This window comes from Lactuca virosa, chromosome 2, assembly GCF_052849685.1.
Source record: "Lactuca virosa cultivar CGN04683 chromosome 2, Lactuca_virosa_CGN04683_v6, whole genome shotgun sequence".
Lineage (NCBI taxonomy): Eukaryota > Viridiplantae > Streptophyta > Magnoliopsida > Asterales > Asteraceae > Lactuca > Lactuca virosa.
This window is the reverse complement of record NC_136427.1, coordinates 197,679,661-197,700,470: the sequence shown is the minus strand read 5'-3', so window position 1 is coordinate 197,700,470 and position 20,810 is coordinate 197,679,661. Positions and strand designations below refer to the sequence as shown.

At 33.8% G+C, this 20,810-nt stretch overlaps 2 protein-coding genes across 3 annotated transcripts; both read right to left on the bottom strand.

Moving 5' to 3' along the window:
* Positions 1–8,940: 8,940 nt before the first annotated feature.
* On the bottom strand, positions 8,941–10,724 carry LOC145158119 (protein FAR1-RELATED SEQUENCE 5-like). The gene is made up of 6 exons (XM_079077058.1): positions 10,511–10,724; positions 10,346–10,419; positions 9,781–10,252; positions 9,503–9,704; positions 9,172–9,400; positions 8,941–9,048 (listed from the first exon to the last, which is right to left on the bottom strand). Exons 1-6 carry the CDS (start codon positions 10,722–10,724, stop codon positions 8,941–8,943), a joined length of 1,299 nt encoding a protein of 432 aa, XP_078933184.1.
* Positions 10,725–18,357: 7,633 nt separating this feature from the next.
* Positions 18,358–20,062, bottom strand: LOC145159975 (8-hydroxygeraniol dehydrogenase-like). 2 transcript variants are annotated; one of them, XM_079079032.1, is made up of 5 exons: positions 19,901–20,060; positions 19,664–19,777; positions 19,010–19,523; positions 18,763–18,916; positions 18,358–18,681 (listed from the first exon to the last, which is right to left on the bottom strand). In XM_079079032.1, exons 1-5 carry the CDS (start codon positions 19,996–19,998, stop codon positions 18,479–18,481), a joined length of 1,083 nt encoding a protein of 360 aa, XP_078935158.1. In that variant the 5' UTR covers positions 19,999–20,060; the 3' UTR covers positions 18,358–18,478. The 2 variants fall into 2 exon arrangements, with proteins under 2 accessions (XP_078935158.1, XP_078935157.1); XM_079079031.1 differs by having other exon boundaries at positions 19,664–20,062.
* Positions 20,063–20,810: the final 748 nt, after the last annotated feature.

The window sequence follows — 20,810 nt, the reverse complement described above, 5'->3', positions numbered from 1 at the left end:
TTCTGTGGTAGAATTGAATCCCCTTTCTACGTAGTATGTTTGTATTGTAAAAATCCATAAACTATACTTATTATAGTTTATTGTACTTATTTGAAGTGCATGAAAACCCTTATCATGAATGACTAATTTCTATTTGTGATGTTAGACTAACAAGAAATACATTCAAAATTTAGAAACTTATTGTTATACACTTTGCTCAACATGCTACAAAGTGTTGTTAATATTGTAAGCTATGTAACTCGTTTTTAACTTTTCTGCACTATTTTAGAAAAAATCATAGAAAAATCATATGAAGTCGAAAACTGAATCCGTAAACTCTGAGAGTTTATAAAATGTGTCTCGTTTGTTCATAATTTTTATCATGATTTTTAGAAGTCTCTAACTTGTGTGAAAATGTTCAACTTCACAGACTGGTCCGAAGTTGTTTCTGAAATGATAGGCAGTTTTGTAAAAATCTCCATAAATTGTAGAAAAATCATATGAGCATGTGCAAGTAGTCATTAGAATGGTATAAACCTGAAATATTTGCACCTTGTACAGTTTTGAAAACTAAAAAGTTTAAGATGTTCAAAACAGTCCGTGAATGGAACTAAACTTTCCTGATGAAAGCTAATATTTGAGTTTAGTTAAGTTTTTGGTGTATTAACTTGTATTCCCCCCCCCCCCTAAAAAATGATGAAAACATAAAAATGTAGGGGTATGAACTCACCTTGAGTGATTTCCTGAAATGAATGTGGAAGAAGAGAGGTTTCTAAGTCAAGAACACTTGGGAGGTGCTTGAAGATTTGAAGATCCTAGGCACACATATGACGATATTTGTGTAAGATATTCATGATTTGAGTGAAGGAGTGTAGAGTATTCAAGTGTATGATGAAGATACTTACCAAGACTGTAGGAGAATGCTCAAGAACAGCCTTGAAATATCGAGTTTAGAGAGAGAAAGTGAGAGAGAGAAATGGGTTTGTTTTTGATGAAAGAGAGAATATCTTGGAGGAGAGATAAGGGTTTTTACCAGCCCTTGATTAATGTATCTTGCTGGAGAAAGGTGGTGAAAGTACAAATAGTTGACTAGCTATAGGTGAATAGTGACAAGAAGATGTCATGGAGTGGGTATGGGAGATAGCTTGTGTCATTACTTTATGGGGAAGTCAACACTCAAAGCCAATATCTTGCACAAAAGATATTATTCTTAGATAAAGGTTTCCCTCAAAATGTGATTAAAATATGAATATACAGGGTCTTATAGGTCAAAATATAAGTTTGGGTGAAAATCCCACGCGAAAATTATGAAAAACACACTTAAAACGCGAAAGTGGTCGAAAATCGGGTTTTAGAGGCGAATCTGCGAAGTTTGGTCCCTGAGAACCGAGAGGAGGCTCGGTCCGAGAAGCTTACAGGCGAACTCGTCAGAAGGGAACCGAAAGCGAAGGCAGGCAAATGGGTAAGAGGAGCGAAGGCGAAAGTAGGCGGAGCTTCGGTCCGAGAGGCCTGATCCGAACCGAAGGGTGAGTTCGGTCCTTAAGGGCTGTTTCGGTTCTTGGCAGGTTCGGTTCCTAAGAGGTTTCGGTCCTTTAAGACTGTTTTTCCATTAATCTTCCCGTTTCGAGTTGTTTTCGACTAAATTAAGGGTCGGGATGCCCCGAGAGTTCATGAAAAGTTGAAAGGGATTTTTGAGAGAGATTTGGGAGAGAGAGAGATATAGCGAGAGAGATTGAGGGAGACTTTGTTTGTGACCTTTGCGAGTGTTTAACTTCGAAATGCAAGGTTTGTAAACCCCATTTTGCCTTGTTATGAGTGTTATACGCCCCCGAAGGGTATGTACTAATGTTTTATCGAGTAGTTCCATCACTTACCCTGATTAGGGTTTAGATTTTCTGAACACGTGAAAACTCTAAGTGATACTTTGCATTAGGATGGTGTGTTGTAAAATAGTAAACATAATGTAAAACCTAATATACAAGGGTTAATTGAGTTGGCCGGTTTGACTTGTTGACTTTCTTTGACTTTGACTTGACCAGAAAGTGACGGTTGTCACATCTACTCCTTCACCCACTTCCTCTGCAGATGATGTTGCACAACGTGGGTCAATCCTTCCTTTTATAGAAACTGTTGAGCCAATTATTCAAGATGAAAACTCTCCAAAGCCAACATCTCCTCCTCCTTAAGCTGAGACTGTTCCTTCTATGCCAACTCCTATCATGAATGTTGACGTTCATCAAGATAATCAGGAAGAATCCAGCTCTAACTTCTAATCTAATGTGTTTTCCCAACTCTCTCTAATTGTGCAGATTACTCAATCTCTGGGAAAAATGTTGAGTAAAATTGAAAGGGACGTGGCTACAATGAAGAGACTTATGTCCCTAGGTGATGATGATGATGATGATGATGATAATGTTATTGATGAAACTCTGCCAAACTCTCCAGGTGATAATCCTCCTCCACCTCCACCTCCATCAACAAATCTTCCTCCACCTCCATCAACAAATCCTCCTCCACCATCTCATCCTCCTAGAAATCCTCCACCACCTCCTAACTATCCTCCCCAATCTGATGCTGCCAAAAAAGGGAGAAAATAATCAAGGGTTTCATGATCAGCAAATGCAAATGGTGGTAATTACACCATCTCCATCTCAGCCTGAGATGCCTGAAATTGGAAGGGTTGAAATTGAACCTGCTGATACTCCAGACGCTGATGCAACAATGATGATCAGCCCATTCCTAACTCTAGTGACCAATCAGAGACTGATGACCATGAAGGGTTTCTTTATCTTGGTTTCATGCCACAAGATGATGTTCCTGTTGTTCCCATAAATATTGTCTACCCTGATTCTTACTTTGAGGGAGATTCCTCAAGGAACTAATAGTGACATTGACTCTGACAATGATCAACATAATTTTCGAAAGAGGAAGGCTTCCTTCTCAGGGGGAGCTCATGACACTGAAGCTGGAAGCTCTTATGTTGTTTCTGTTGGTGATCCTTCAGTACCTCCTCCTAAAAAGAAAGCAAGCTCATCTTTGATCTAAATGAATTAGCAGAAATATGGAGGTTACCTATTGAGGAAGCTAAATAAATAATGTTACAGTATCATGTTGTTGTTCGATAAAAGAAAGAAGCAATAAAAGAAGAACGTCTGTCTGCCAAAATTACTCAAGCTCTTGCTTCCGCTGATGAGAGTGTTAATGTTCAAAGCACTGATAATTAGGTTAAGAAAATCTTTAATAATAATGTGGAGAAACAACACATGTTTTCAGACCTGAATGACCAGATCGATAGAAAGAAGTTTGGAGACGTTCTTACTCGCAGATCAAAGCTTGATCCCATTATCAAAGTAAGATGCACCAAACCAATAAACGAGTCGCTAAAGCTTCATCTTGTGAGGAAGAAAAATGAGTATCAGTACACTAAAGTTGTATTTGCTCGTGAGTTAGTCAAATTTGGCTACAGTGAGTGGATGCAAATTCAAGAAATCATTGACAAGCACAAGGGTATTCATGCTCAGGAAGTGAAGTTGGCAATCCAGCAGCTACTCAGTAAAGTCAAGAAGTTGAAACTTGTGCCGTCAGCAGGTCCATCTAGATCCTCCTCCTCAAGAAAAACAGGTGTTCCCAGAAAGTCCAAAAATACAAATTTTCTTCTTCCTTATGGTAGTAGGTACATCAAGAATAAACTGTCAGCGGGTGTTGAACCAGTCCAATACATGTTCATTCCAGAACCAGAGCATAGGATATTTTATATTGACATTCATAATCAAATGTGCTTTCAACGCATTGATGATCTTCCTTCTGCTCCCACTGAACATTTGTTTCATCTTCGCTTGGAAGGACTTGGTCACTATGAACTGGAAAGAGGATATTGCGTGCTGATATCTCTAGAGCTTAGTAGAAGACTGGATGAACTTAAACTTGATCAATTCAGATGGGTCAAGCCTGAGATCTTGAAGGAAGCTGAAAAGTTCTACAATGGCTCTTCTGATGACTCTAAAGAAGATTAGTTTTAACATCATCAGATAGGGGAGATTGTAAGGTCACACTTTATGATCTGATCAGTCAAACACTCTGAACATTTGTCAGCATCAGCGTCTTCTCTACTACCAGCGCCAACATATCAAGCTTATCAGCGTCAGTGCATAGTATAGTTATTCTATTGTAATCATTTGTATATTAGGTAATGATATTATTAAGTATAGATTAGATAGTAGATCCATTATCTTTGTTACGAAGATCGGTTCTTTGTATAGATAAGATACAATCCTTTAAATCATGGGATTCCCATGTATAGATTAGTATATAATCTACATTAGGGTAAACCCTAATGTAGAGAGTTCGGCTTTATATCAATCATCTTTGTGACAACCCGTCTTCTTGGTGAAGACAAAACCCTTTCTTGGTGAAAGAACAATTTGGAGAACTCTCTGTGTTATCTACTTTCTGTTCTTTATTTTATTAGATTAAGTTTTACTTTCAACTTTATACTTGAAGTCTATCCGATCAATACAAACATTCAATAAAGTTTCCAACTTTATCCATTTTCATGCCTCAAATATCACTAACTTTAAACCTAGGTTAAAAATGTGTCCAAAGATGCTCAAAATCTTGCATGGTTCAAAATGAAAGCCAACACTCCCATCTTTTCATCACTAAGGGTCCACAAAGTAACATAAGTTAGCCTTTGAACTTAGAGCTGTCAAAACTCCATAGAAACTATGACAAAAAGGACCAACTATGCTTAAAATCCTAGATCTAGCAACCAACAAGGATAGAGTTCATAATTGAATACTTACAGAGCATAAGGGTGAGGTCAAGAAGCTTGTATTATCTAGATCTAGCCTTTGGTGTACCAAAACTTCCCTTCTTCTACTTCAAGCTTCACCAACAATAACCAAGAACACCAAATGAGATGAACGAGGCTAGGGTTTTGAGGGTTGGCTTTTCTGGGGTTTGAGGTTGATCAAGAAACATGAATAATCTTAGAAGCTAGTGTCCTTATATAGGGCTCAAGGCCCGATATTAGCGTTTGGGCTCTTTGCGACGTCGTGTCGCGACCACACTTGGCCGCGTCGCTACTTATGATGTGGCACGCAACACGCTTATCCATTAAGCGCATTGCGAACGAGGGTTAACTCGTTTCCTCAAGATCCCTAATTGAGCACATACGAAAAACAGGCGTTACAAATTAGTTATGATTCAAGTTTATATAATCATATTGGTCTTCTAGATTACACAAACTCAAATATAGGTAATAATAATCAAAACTTAAAAGCATAAGGATTTACGATCAAACAAACATAATAAATTATTAATCAATAAATCCAAACTAAATAAGTCAACACATAATTATTTAGGGGTTCATTTATCTAGGCATAAGTAGATGGTTTTTAGCCCTTAATTGCGACTAGAACGCAAACCAAAATCATATTGGAATACATAGTGCAAACCAAATGATTAAATAGTAGTTCCACGCTTTGATCTTCAAACACTTGCGTCGATCGTGTTCATCGGCTTCAATCTGCTTTAATTCTTTAGAAAATCAACTTATTTGTTGATCAGGTCGTGGGTTGAACATATCATATCATATCTGCTAGGTGATGAGGAGTCATATTTATGGATATTCTTATCATCTCCATTCAGCTCTAATTTCTTCCTTATCCTTCTCAACCACAAATTTATACAAATTTATTTGTAATATTAAGATAATGGACTCAAAGAGATGTATAAATAACGCTATATCACTATTTCTTTTGTTTTAACCCAAAAATAAAACAAGGCCAAGAGATATCAGAGTCAAAATGTAGCATGATCTTGGTAAAATTTTGAAAATGAATAGGTTTGATCTCGAAGTTCAACACTCAAGACTCAAGACTCAAGACTATATTTTCCTCTTCATTTAGTCAAAGTAGTGACCATAAACTATAACAAACTTTCGTTTTATTTGACTAATTAACAAAAGAAGTAAAATGCATTAACTTATTGTTTATGAGAACCGTAAACCAAAATATATTGAGTTCAACTATAATTTTCTATCAAGTGAGACCAATATCTTATTCTTTTCTCCTAAATAGACAATTTATGTTATCCAATATAGTTAACGATTAAGAAAAAAGGTAGCTAATGTCTTTAATCCATTGCAGGGTTGACCATGGGTTTGCTTGCAAGTTTAGTATGTTTTTTTTTTCCTAATTGTAGGAGATTTTAATGTCATCATGTGGTTTAGTATAATCAGGATTAACTTGAAATAAACTAAGCTCAATTTATGCCTATATTATGAGTTCGGGAGGTGCGGAGTTCGTATAAAATAATTTGATCTCACTAGAATGAGATTCTAGAGTGGTGCCCCTAGTAGGGTTCCACGGGGCTGGGGTGATTGGGCGGTTTTTCGGGTTAATCGGTTTCTGTTGGTTTCCCAAATCGTCTGAAAACTGAACCATATTAAAGACGGTTTTTTGGGTTAGCGGGTTAATCAGGTACGAAGTAATCGGTTGTGGTTTGGCCACCTGAATAATACAAGACCATTTGAATTGAGCCCAAAGATGAAAAGCCCATTTACATTTATGCCCATAAATCTAACGTAATGTTGTTGAGTACATTTAACACCTAGCATTTATTCGTTTTGGTTGTTTGCGTAGACGTCGCTCATCAATTTCTTTTTTTTTTTTTTTTTTTTTTTGTTTGTGTTTTTTGTGTGTGTTTTGAGAACGAGGGGATGTGAGGGATGGGTCTCTCACAAAAAAACATAAATTAAATCAGATTTGGGAATTGGGGGCGGGGGCGGGGGCGGGGGTTTAGTCTTTATTATTATTATTATTCTTATTATTTTATTATTATTGTTATGATTTTTGTTAATTTGCATAATGTTCTAAAATTGATATAATTTATTGTTTTGGTCCCTACTTAACATTCGACCTACAATATAAATATATATTAAATGTAACTTTTGGTTTGTGAGACAAAAACACTTAGCTAAGAATACAGGTGGTAAATGGTAATGTCAATGTACAAAACTGTCAATGATGTAATTGTAATCCTTTAACTTTGTATAATCCATCATTTGTAACCTTTTATTTTATAAAATAATATTTTTCATCATTTACTTTTTAAAAAACTACTTTAACACCTCAAACTTTAACTTTTATCACTTTTACCCATTTGTTTTCTAGATTATCATGTTTATCCCCGTCCCCGTACTATATATATATATATATATATATATATATATATATATATATATATATATATATATATATATATATTGTAACCTTTTATTTTATAAAATAATATTTTTCATCATTTACTTTTTAAAAAACTACTTTAACACCTCAAACTTCAACTTTTATCACTTTTACCCATTTGTTTTCTAGATTATCATGTTTATCCCCGTCCCCGTACTATATATATATATATATATATATATATATATATATATATATATATATTAATTGAGAACATATTTTTAATTGAGAACATGAGGACAAATTTCAGCCATTAGATTTGTTGTATTTAAGGGTCAAGATTAATCAATAGTGATTTGTATGTATTCTATCGTGATTTTTGAATGGGATAAAATTCAACAGTGATGTATACGTCTTTAATGAGCAGTATGTAACATCCACTAATCATAAAAAAGGTAATCGTATGAAATTAGAAACAGCTCCCGATAAACCCTCGCGGAAAAATCTACCCAAATCGTTTCCATTTGGGTCAAAAGATCTTGACAAAATCTTCAACAAAAGTTCCAGAAGATTTGGTTAATCGTTTTATGTTATAAATTTGAATCGAGATGAGGTGGACGAGATCACAGAGCTTGAGAAGGAGTCCAAGAATGATGGAATCGAGTTTTCAATCAAAGTTTACTAATACTGCTGATAATGCTATCGATCTTGATGAAGTCGACGTCTTGTACATTGAATCAGGTAACATAAAGATGCTTTTTTATGAACGTTTGCAATTAGGGTTTTTCGTTGAGGGTTTTGTTTTAAATTAGGGTTTGTTTGTTGTTTGTCGGTAAAATCGAAGTTCGTGAGTAACAAGTATTTGGTACTGAATGTCATTGTTTTATAAAATTAGGTTTGTGTTTTCAATTTTTTTCTGTTAAGTGATAGGGTCTTGACTGTGAAAGTTTTTGTGCGTATGAATGTGTATTATATGAGTCAATATTCCGTTTCGAATGCACGCATATTATAATGTGAATTAAGAGTATGTGATACAGTTCTTGATTAACGTATTTGGTGATGATTAGGAAGGATGTAAACAAATTATGCAATAGATTATGAAGGATGTAAACAGTTGAGCATGTTAACAGTGAAATTGTTGAGATTTGTTATGAATTAGGGAAGTTTGATTCATCTGTGGGTATATGGAAAACATTAGTATGATTGAACTGGGAAAAATGGAATACGTAAATGATTAAATGTTATATGGTAAATCTAAGTTGGTTGAAATTAATAAATTATGTTCTATGATTAATATTCAAAATTGTATTCCTCTTAGGCCCATACTTTGATATTGGAAAACAAAAATTGAATCAGTATAGATGCGTGTATGAATGTTTGAGGTAGGAGTTAAAATTTTGTGTTGAGTATGGTAATATTAAAGTTGTTGAGTGTTTTTTATGCTTTAATGAATGTGTATTCATTTAGGAATATGCGCAGTTATGCATAAAACTTCAACATATAATAGGTGAAGGAGTGCATGGTATTCCTCTTAGGCCCATGCTTTGATATTGGAAAATCAAAATTGAATAAATATAGATGCGTGTATGAATGTTTAATGTAGGAGAACCATAATGAGTGTTTTGGTGAAATGCAGAATTCTCACTTTCAGAACAAGATGTGGTTCTCATTAATCCTGATAAAGGTACATGCTTGAAGAATGCAGGTTCCAGAAATGTCTCAATCCATGCATATCATCCAACCATTTATTATATGTGAGCTTATATTCATTTAATTAGGACTTCCACCCTACCTCAAATTCATTAACTTCAAGCCTCGAATTCCATATCAAGAAGTTGAACTTTTTACGAAATTCTGGATTGTTGACAATGTTCAAAGAAACCTGGGAATTTGTAACTGTAATCAATTATGTAATTTGTAAATTCTGTTTTGAATACACTAAAAAATGATTGTTTAATTGGTAAATTTATTGTATTTATCAGTAAACGTTGACAAGAATAAATACCTTCAATGGCAATTTAGATGTGATATGCCACATGCAAAGCCTATGAATCGATTGTGGGAAAACAGATTCGATGGCTTTCTTCATTGCAGGGTCTTGGTCGGATAAAACCAACAATGGTTGTTTGCCAAAAGCTTTAAGAAAAGATTTCAACAACCATATATAGGAACCAATGTCTTCTCTACTCAACAAGCCAACACCAAAAGTGACACACCTCTTGTGATTATCAATTCTAGTAAAAAGGGACAAAAACCATATGGTACCTGTAAAAGTATTTGAATTAATATATGTATTATTAATAAATAAAAAATATTAAACTACAAACATTTACAACCTGTTAGTTCGAAAAGTAGCTCGCAAAGTAGCATCGAAAGAAACTACATCACCAAACTCTTTATAATTGATCTTGTATGTTTCATCTGCCCAGAAAAGAGCATTCAACTGCTTATTCTCAACTCGATACTCAAAAGAAAAATTCTTAACATTCTCTTTTCTGTTATTCAGCTTGTCCACTAGCATTTGATCATCACTACCACCTATAAAGCAATTGAGATCCCTCATGTATCCACCAATCAATTAGACCGCCTACAAAATTGTATCCACCAAGAATACTTGTATACAACCTGTGAGCTATGGTTGCACCAATATTTTGATTAGACATTGTAAGAATGAAAGATTTTTGAGTTCCATCCAACTGCCTATGATGACGTGAAAACAACATATTGTCTCTTGATATAAGTGGATGATTGTGTTTTTCTTCAAATTCATATAACCACCATTTAGTAGTTCCAGGAAAAACTTTAAATTGTATACGCGCGTTGCATCCAGTCCTACTAGTGTCGACCCTTATTTTAATTTTACTTATTTTTGGGTCCAAAGTATCAACATGAGATGTATTTGGGAAACCTTCCCTGTTACAAAGAAGATATTTCATGTACACAATTCCACACTTCTTTTTGTTTGTTGACTTTCTAACATCAAAACCTATTGCACATGCATATTTTCTGTACATGTCTTCAATTGCATCATCAGATGGGTTTTTATGGTCTATTATTGGCTTAAGATCACCAGGGACAGTAGGAATCTAATAAGATTTACCGGCTATTACCAATTGTTGATCAAGATCTCTTTACATGATTCAATGTCTGTAACATCTAAGAAGGGACAAGTTAATAACAGAATACAAATCACAAATCAAAAAATCAAATAAACTGAAATATAAATTTTCAATAAAGTATATGATTCTGAAATCTAAATTTTTTGATAGTATTACAACAATATGCAAAATTGTGTGTTGTAATTGACACCTTTTTAACAAAATTAAATATACAAAATAACATACCAGGGAGTTGAATTGTTTCATGAATATTTTCAAGAAATGTGAACTCCCATTCATTATGGTGATCCATCATGTCGACTTTTTCGAATGCGGGATTATCATCATCAGTCGAACAAAAATCATCCTCACTTGACAAGAATTCATCATCGACTGATGCAGTTTCAACTTCATTGATCTCGTTTATATCATCAAACTCATTGGCGAATGACAAATCCATTAATGGATTCTTATGGACAACTTTGAGTACAACTTAAATTGAATATTCGATTCAGTATGGTTTGTTAATATTGATATTAGAAACTTGGATTTTTTTTCAATACGATACCTGGTACACACCATTGACGATTGACGAATTCATAAATGTTTGTTAGAAATAATATAAAACGTACCTTAATTATAGGAGGTTACCTTGAAATAATCATTAAATTTGATTAAACAATCCAAAATTGTCATTATTAATGTAAAATAATATAATTTTTTTATTTAATTATATATATATATATATATATATATATATATATATATATATATATATATATATATATATTGATTGGCTGAGATTTGTCCTCATGTTCTCACTTTAAAAATAGTTTTCACATGAACTTAACTATATAACTACATATATATATATATATATATATATATATATATATATATATATATATATATACTTCTTTATTTTGAAAAATACATTTCTCACCCCTCTATTTTTTAAATATTACTTTGACCCCTTAACTTTAAACTTTGTAAAATGTCACTGGTTTAATCAATTCTCACTCTTTATACATAACAAAAACACATAAAAACGCACGACAAAACACATACTCATTTACTAGTTCAACCTAAAATCTAATACACCTTTTAAATAATTCTTGTTTAATTTCTTAATTTTTTTATTTTTTTATTAAAAATAAAAAAAAAGTCACCCGACCCCTACATCCTTCTTTTTCACACACGCACAAACACACACACATACACACTTTTTTCTCTCTATCTCACACACACACACATCATCCCTATTATTCTTGGATATGCACTAGATGAGACAGATCATTGAGGAATTATGTATTAATGATGAAGTAAACCATACGAATTAGGTGTTCCTTTTCATTCGATTGATAATAATGCTTTTAAGATGATTGTTGAAGTAGTCAGACAATATGGTCGAGGTTACTATACTCCAAGTTAATATTGTTGGATCTATATGCTCAAGAATCATTTTAGAATGATGTTTTTCAATAACATATGATCATATAGAGTCACACCTTTAGCAAGTTGTCACTTATTGAATGTTTATTAGTAATTTGATTATAAACAAATATATTCAAAACTTGTATTTAATTAGAGAATAATTATTATTTTACGAAAATAATATTTTCTAAGGAAGTTATTAACTATTATATCATATGGTATGATTTAATATGTCCTGTACAAAGTGTTGGACTCTTTAGATTTCTTTAAATAAACTAGTTATACTTTGTACATGTATTAAATAAGTAGATGTGTAAGACACTCCAAATGGTCACACTCTTGTCCTTATAGATGAAATTTTGGGTGAGAGGTGAAGCTTGCTTGCAAACTTCCCTCTTACACACACCATACCTTCTAAACACCTTATATTTGACTTGTGTAAAAGTATGTCACTTAGTACTTGTGTGTGATTGTTTAAAGAGACCGAAGGCTTCCCTTTGAAGTTAGTTTTTGATTCTTTTTCTCTCTTCCTTACTATAAGTTGTAGCTTCTTCTCCCTCCCCTTCTCTTGCTATATTTTAAAGGGAAGTGATGAAATGGTGCTTAGAAATGCTTCTCCTTTAGTGCTTAATTGTGATAAGTACTTAAAGGCTTAAGAAGTACTTCATATAAGATGAGAACTAGAACTCTTGGTGACATATACTTGTTGGTGGATACATTATAGAGAAAATCTATTCTTGAGTTTTTGCCATCTTCATAAACTCCCCAAAACCAAATGAGATCAAAGTCTTTAAAGATTGTATTATTTACATCCTAATGTTATCATAAGATTTCTAGTTCATGTAACTGGATACTCTTGGTGGATTTGTTAAAATTGTCTAAAAATAAACTAGTTATTTTTAAAGTCTTTTGTTTGCCATTTATAAATTGTTTTATAAAAAAAATCGTTCTTAGCTTCCCAAAAACTCATCTGTGGTATAAGAGAATCTTTACATGTTAGAAAGATTAATATTAATGTTTGATAACGTTTGGTTTTGGAAAATATATTTGGTATTTCTTTTGGCAAAGAAATCACCAAATATGTTTTTATGGCAACTTCTTGTTTTTATAATTTTTATTTTTATGCAACCAATTTTTTCATGCATTTGGTTGTATAAAGTAGCCTTAGAAATACAAAGTGTTTGTGTAACATCCCAAAAATACAACCCAAAAAATTTTGTTTGAAAACTTTACTAAACCATAATATCAAATATTAAAAGATAAAATCCATGAATCGTGCATCTCAAAATGCCATAATAAATTTATCAAATCGAAACTAGTGTCAAGATCATATCAAAATATCAGAGTCTAACTCCCAGGCTAAACTGTGGTATGTGCCATGCCATCATCCCGAGCCCTTCCCTTTGCTAGCTGAAGTACCTGAAACCAAAACTGAAACTGTAAGCACGAAGCTTAGTGAGCTCCCCCAAACTACCACATACCATACAATAACATATAAAGCACATACTGGGACTTGCCCACTGTATCGGACCGAAGTCCGGAACTGCATCGGACCGAAGTCCGGAACTGACTAGGGCCTTGCCCACTGCATCAGACCGAAGTCCGGAATTGCATCGGACCGAAGTCTGGAACTGACTAGGGCCTTGCCCACTGCATCGGACCGAAGTCCGGAACTGACTGAACATAGCATAACATAATCATAGCATATAATATGAACACATATACTGCATACTGCATCAGACCATAGTCTGGAACACATAACACATACCATGCCTGTATCACCAAGACACCAAGCATATTGAACTACTGCATCGGACCGTAGTCCGGAACTACTGCTAACTAAACGGGCCGTCATTGTGGCCGTAGACAATTCCCAAAAGACACTTAATCAGACACTGATAACTAATCTTAGGGTAAAATGACTATTTTACCCCTGGTCAAAGTCAACAATCCGTTGACCTGACTCGCCGAGTTGGGCCGCCAACTCGTCGAGTCCCTATCTTTCTTTCTACTCCCCTTCCCGAATCTACTCATCGAGGATAACCAAAACTCGACGAGTTCTCCTCCTTTACTGATATCCTGCCAACCTTCATCCGAATCGCCGAGTTGTATGATCAACTCGTCGAGTTCACCTTCAACATAAGAACACGTCCAGTCTGTGACTCGCCGAGTTGTATTAACAACTCGTCGAGTCTGTTCTTACAGGTAAGGAGATTGCCTTGGACTCGCCGAGTCAGGGCGTAGACTCGTCGAGTCCCTCTACACTCAGATCCATGTCTTAACTCACTGAGTCTTTACTCCACTCACTAAACAGACTCGCTACTACTGAACAGGGAATCTAAGACTCGCGACCTGACTCGCCGAGTCAGAAGAACGACTCGCCGAGTCCTTTGCATGTAGTTTCTATTCAGTCGATTCTAATCAGTTTTAGTGCATCCAATTCATAGATCTGGGTTTCTGGGACTATCTGAACACGTAAAGTTGCTAACTTTACGTGTATCTATGATGCAATGAAGCAATAACACTCAAACTTGGCTATTTTGGGGGTTACTTGTCTAGAACAAAGCCATGGCTGCCAAAAGGTGGCCTTCTTGAGCTCCTGGAACTCAAGAGAGGCTAGATCCGAGATATGGCTTGATTACAAAGCTTCATCACTAGGGATTTGGGGTTTTTGAGCTCAAAACCATCAATTTGGGGACAAACTAGATCTAGCAATACAATAACCAAGATGAAAGCTTTATTACCAGAAAGGATGGCCAAAGAGGAGTATAATATGGATCTACTTCTTCTTCCTTGAGTTCTTCTACCTTCTCCTTCTTCTTCTTGCTCAACAATGCACCAAGATTCCTTCACAAGGGCAAAGATCACTCACACACACTTCAAGGAGGCTAGGGTTTCAGGAATAAGTCTCTGAGAGGTGAATGAGGTTGGTTTGGGGCTATAATGGTGTTTAAATAGGGTACACTCCCTGAAAATTAGGGCTTCATCCAGACTGGCGGACTCGCCGAGTCCGGAATATGGACTCGTCGATTCGCCATGCCAACTCCACGTGCTGACCCGCTGCTACTCGACGAGTTAGAGCCACTGACTCGTCGAGTAGCTTCTAAAATAAGAAGAAAAATAATGTTTTAAATGCATACCAGGAACGGGGCGTTACAGTTTGTTTGTATATTTCATATGATGTTGTTGTGTATAACTAGTCATTAGGGCCATTGTCTTGTGTTCGTTGAATATTTATTCACCCATGAGATGTAATAGATAAATATGTATTTTTTTTCATTTGTTTAAATTTTATGTAATAAATCAGTTAGACTAGTTTTATTCTTTTTTTTTACCAAATGTAACGATTGAAGAAATGACCACATTTGAAGATGACTTAACCACTTGAGACTATAATCCCAAACTTGAGCTTCTACTCTTGGGTTAGGCTTAATTGTAATCTTAATGGTTTAAGTGTCACAGCCTCCATAACACATGGTACCTTGAAGTTCTTTTTGCAAGCAAGAGTTAGCTTGGTAAGTGGAAGCTTGAAGATCTTTTGAAGTGTCCTTTAATTTCTTTAGGAATGACTTAATAGTTATTATATATTGGCTCACAAAAACTATATATTACTAGAAAATGGATTGGTTTATACACTTTTAATGCATGTTTGTGATGTTTAATTTTATATTGTTATATGTTATGTTTTATGTACCAAAAAGATGTTTACATGTTAAATAACATTTTATCATAAGTTAACATCGTTTGGAGTTTGGGAAATAAATATTTAAAATATAACATAAGATGTTTATAAATGTGTTTTTATTAAAGCGTTTTAAAACATTTAAAATTAAGTTGTTTTTTTTATTATTGTTATTAAAACTAGTTTTTATTGTAAAACTTTTAATAGTCAACTTTAAAATATTTAAAATGGTTTAGAATGTGTTTAAACTAAATCTAAACTCTATGTCTTTTATGATAAATAAGAGTTTTATTAAAAGGACTAAAAATCAGTTTATAACGTTATAACGTCAAACTATAATACTATGTATTATGTTTTTGTCAAAACTTTATATATGATATTATTTTTTAAAATTTAACTCAACATGTTAATATTATGTTTTATGCATGGTAAATAAAATTTAAAACATAATTACCATCACATTATTTTGGTTTTTTTTTTTATCAAAATATGGTTTTTTAGCATAAGATGTATAAAATGATTTTATAAATAAAATGAGTTTTATTCTACAAGTTCATAAGGTCATAAGTTTTTTATTATTAAAAGGAGATTTAAAATTGTGATTTTAAACTCATACAAAACTTCAAGTCTTAACTATAACATGAAGTGTTATTAAAAGACTATGACCGGTTCTTAAAACGTTCTACGACTAAACTTTAAATATAAAATATTTGTTTATAATTGATCGCGGCTAACGGTTAATAAAATAAAGTTTTATTTTGAACCTAAAGAATTATTGGATGCATGCAATATTCATGAAACCATTTTTTTATAACTATATTAGTAAAACATATATAAAACATTTTCTTAAAAATACAAGTGAATGTCGTCCTTTTGAAGAACACTCGCGCGTCGTTTGTACGGTCTTGGTGGCACAGGGTCACTTGGTCACTTGTATTTTGTCTTATGGTGTTCAAGGTGATTTTGTACTTTCTACTGCCCGATGGGTTACCTAGTCACTAGTTAGTTACAATGCTACAAGTTTTTCAAGTATGAAAACTTAATCAAGAATCTTGTATGATAAATGTCACTTAAGCATGAGAGGCACGAGGCATGGATGAGATCAAACATGCCAAGTTAAACAATAGTTGTTTAAGATCCCATTTTTTTAGGAATTACATTTTGATGGAATTTGTAATTTCTACCCACCGAATTGGATTAAGTGGATGAAATAAAATGTCACCTAACCATTTACTTGTTTCGTAACTTGGATCCTACATTTTAATAAATTAATGTTTTAGAAATAATAAAATGTATTATTTTTTAAAGACTTAATATTGAAAATACTAAATGAAATTTTGTTACATTATGTATATGACTTTTAATACTCTTATGGCCCTGTACAATCTCTCTTGTTGAGTTTCAAGAGATAGTAACATTTGATGGTTATAATCTCTATTACTTGTATGATGCCTTGAGATTTTTCCTCAATGATAAACATAAATTATATATACTAAAATGTCTAATTCAAGAACAACCTCTGCAAACCAGTCAGACTGATCATCATGCTTTGTGGAAGCATTATTGTGATAATGTTGATGTGTCTCACATCATACCGGAATAATGACCCTTGACTAGCAGAAGGCCTTGGAGAATTATGAAGCATTTCAGACATTTCTTCAAGTAAAACATATATTCATTTAGAACAGTAGAACCTATTTCAAGCTTGTTCAAGCATTGAAGATCAAAGAGATTATGTACTCTAAGAGACATACAATTCAGTTAAGGAAAACACAACATAAACCCAAGAAATTAAGAAAGGGCCAAAATAAGCAATATTATTTCTATTGGGGAGAAACTGGACACTAAAAAAGGAACGTATTGCTCCTCTTATCTCACCGAGCTGAGGAAGCATGGCTTGACCAACATTTCGAGTATTTATACGATAGCACGACAAGCTCTGCAATGACGCAACATTTCTCTCTCTCTCTCTCTCTCTCTCTCTCTCTCTCTCTCTCACGCACACACACACAATATTAATGTGTATTTCTTTGGAAAAAGTTGTTGTGAAGGACTGATGAAGAAAATGATGTCACATGATGGATTGAAAAGTGGCTTTATCAAACCGTAAGATTTAAAAAAATAATAATAATAAATAAAAAGTCCAATCCCTATTCTAATAAATGAATAGTTTCAATCTCCTTTTGTCGAGTGTCACTCTAATACAACTCCTTATTAATATTATGTCATGTGTCATTAGATATATATGGCAACTCATTTCAAAATTCAAATTTACATTTTCAAATTATATATTAAATTTGAAGTTATAATAACTTTAAATTTTTGATATATCTTAATTAATAATTTATTTAAAATGACTTATTTAAAATAATTGATTAATAATTATAAATTTTTATTATAAAAGTTTAATAAATTTTATAACGATGATTTTTACCGGTTATAAACTAGTGATGTTATATACTTCTAAAAATACTTATAAATATCAATTTAAATACATGACCAAAGTATCTATGTTTAATAGGCATCCACAATAATACCTGTCGATTGTTTTTTTAGCAAATATCTATGTTTAATGGAATAAATCTTTATTATGGTTCTTCACATTGCTGGCAAAGGTTGGTATCATTCAAGTGAGGTAGCACATGGAGTAAATTCACCGCCCTTGCAATTTTATTGGTAACAAGAACCAACTCATTTAAGATTTAACCCATCCTCAATAAGGTTGTTTGCAGTTGGTGGTTGCAAACCACTTCATAAATGTCGTACTCCAATCTTTTTTACTCTGCAGCTATGCACATTCTTCGATTTCAACATGTCAAATCACACCACATAACTTATTCTTAGATTTTCTTTTTTACTTTCTAGAGAAGTTGAAAAATAAACCTACTCTATATTCTACAGGATTCGGACCAATACAGAATAAAGACTTATGCAATATAAATAGTTTCAATTCAATTTCCCACTAAACCGAACCAAATTAACTTCACAAGCAAATGTTTATTAAATATAAATTGATTAATAATTGTTTGATTTGTTTCAGAATACCATCAATCAAAATCCAAACCCATTCTACCAAAACCATCAACACAACATCAAATCTATGGGGCTTTGAGCGACTTTTCCACATCAATCACAAACCTATATCTAACATCAGATTTCAACATACGATCCATTGCAGTGTTCACATAATCCATCGGAATGAGCTCTATATCAGCAGTCACACCATGCTTCGCTGCAAAATCAAGCATTTCTTGAGTCTCTTTCAACCCTCCAATCGCACTCCCACCAACAATTTTCCTCCCTGCATGTCATCGTCAATCAATCACCTTTATATAACATTATCATATCAAACACTACAAACTTTCATACACTAATTACTTACCTGAAATTAAAGAAAAGGGAATAAGCTCAAGTGGCTTCTCTGGTGCACCCACAAGAACAAGCTTCCCATGTGATTTCAGCACACTTAACAATGGAGCAATAGGGTGAGTTGCAGAAACCGTGTCAATGATCCCATCCAACGAACTCATTGCAGACTGATTCAAAAAAAGAAAAAAGAAAAAGATCAATTTATGTAATCAAAATCTTGATAAACAAGTCAAAAAAGATAACAAATCTTGACAAACTACCCGCATCTGGTCTTGATCTTTGCTGAATATAAAACGATCAGCTTTAAGTCCTTCAAGTGCTTCTTGCTCTTTCGCAGGAGTGGTGCTGAAAACAGTAACTTCTGCACCAAAAGCTTTCGCCATCTTCACAGCGACATGACCAAGTCCACCAAGACCAACAACACCAACTTTCATCCCTGGTTTATCGAGTCCGAAGTATCTGAGAGGACTGTAAGTGGTGATTCCGGCACATAGCAGTGGTGCACCTGTATCAAGCGGCAAGTTTTCCGGCCACCGGAGGACGAAGCTCTCATCTGCAACTATGTGATCGGAGTACCCACCGTATGTCTTTGTGCCATCGTGGTAAGGGGAGGCGTAAGTGAGAATCTGTTTTGGGCAGTAGCTTTCGAGATCATTAGCACAGTTATCGCAAGATCCGCATGATCCCACCAAGCATCCGACTCCGGCATTGTCGCCGACTTTGAATTTCTCGACTTTGCTTCCTACTTCTGTCACAACACCCACAATCTCGTGTCTGCATTCATCGACATGAAGATTAAAATTCTTGCAAGGTCAGTAGAAGAAAGTAGAAGATCGATGTTGAAGAAATTAACGAATAGGTTTTTACGAAATTTTAGTGGAAAATCAAATCGAGAGAAATGGAATAAAGCATACCCGGGAACAACGGGATAACTCGTCAAGCCCCATTCGTTTTTGGCAAAGTGAAGATCAGAATGGCAGATTCCGCAATACAAAATTTTGAGCCTTACGTCCTTATCGCCTGTAACCCTGTGAATCATGATCAACAAAATCACAATAAAAACCACAGATCGGCTCATGTAGAACAATAATCCTACATTGTTAGCAAATTGATGGATGAATATTGTGTAGACAAAACATGCATGCATATACCTTCGGGAGAAGGTGAGAGGGGAAAGAACTCCGGAAGTGTCTCTTGCAGCATATCCATAGGCCTTGATTGGATGCTCTGTCTCTGGAGATTTCGCCATTTTTGAAGCTTTTGGTGTTATGGGAAATGGGTGTGAAGCAGAAGGGTTTATCGATTTATGGGTGGTATAAATAGAGTGGAGTGGCAGAATAAATACAAAATGACAAAGGTATTGGCGTATAAGAGGCGTATGTATCAACACTTATACGGAATCAATCTATTCGTATAATTTTCCATTTAATATATGAAAATTTGTTCTTGTGATTTTATGTGGTTTTATCATGCGTTTCATTGGTTTAGGACATCATTATGGATGCTTTCTTTCTTGTTTCAATTTCATATCTTTCGTGAACAATCATGTTACATGCATTCAGAAAGGGACAAGTCTTGAGCTTCAACTAAACGATATAAAGAAATAAAAAGGACAAAGACAAAGACATTAGACATAGGTTACACAAGAACAATCCAGATGGCATGCTTTTGTGGTGGTTGTTCGATTTATTTATTTACTAGGTCTGACACTCATGTATTAAATGGGTTTATTTAAATTAAAATTAAATATAAAATTCTAAATATTTAAGAAGTTTGAATTTATAAGAAAAGTGAAAAAATATTGAATTATAAAAACTAAAGTGTTTTTTTTTTCTTTTAAATTTAAACAAATAATTTAGATAAGTAAATAAAAGAAATTAATAAAACTTTAACTTTGTAATTTTGAAATTAAAAGGAAAGTTCATTAATGAAATTGATATGCATTTATTAGTACATTTAATATTATGTGAAATTTAATAAAATGGAAAACCATAAAATGACATGTGGAATAAAATTTAATTTTAAGTTACCACAAAATTACATGTGACAAAATGAATGAGA

What these genes read in the sequence shown, in the direction of transcription:
- LOC145158119 (XM_079077058.1), bottom strand. Translation starts at nt 10,724, where the DNA reads ATGGATTTGTCATTCGCCAATGAGTTTGATGATATAAACGAGATCAAT. An exon ending in TGATTTGTGATTTGTATTCT is followed by an intron (nt 10,253 to 10,345) that starts GTTATTAACTTG and finishes AAATCTTATTAG; the next exon opens with ATTCCTACTGTCCCTGGTGA. An exon ending in GCTACTTTTCGAACTAACAG is followed by an intron (nt 9,401 to 9,502) that starts GTTGTAAATGTT and finishes CCTTTTTACTAG; the next exon opens with AATTGATAATCACAAGAGGT.
- LOC145159975 (XM_079079031.1), bottom strand. Translation starts at nt 19,998, where the DNA reads ATGGCGAAATCTCCAGAGACAGAGCATCCAATCAAGGCCTATGGATAT. An exon ending in AAGATCAAGACCAGATGCGG is followed by an intron (nt 18,917 to 19,009) that starts GTAGTTTGTCAA and finishes TTTTTGAATCAG; the next exon opens with TCTGCAATGAGTTCGTTGGA. An exon ending in TCCCTTTTCTTTAATTTCAG is followed by an intron (nt 18,682 to 18,762) that starts GTAAGTAATTAG and finishes GATGACATGCAG; the next exon opens with GGAGGAAAATTGTTGGTGGG.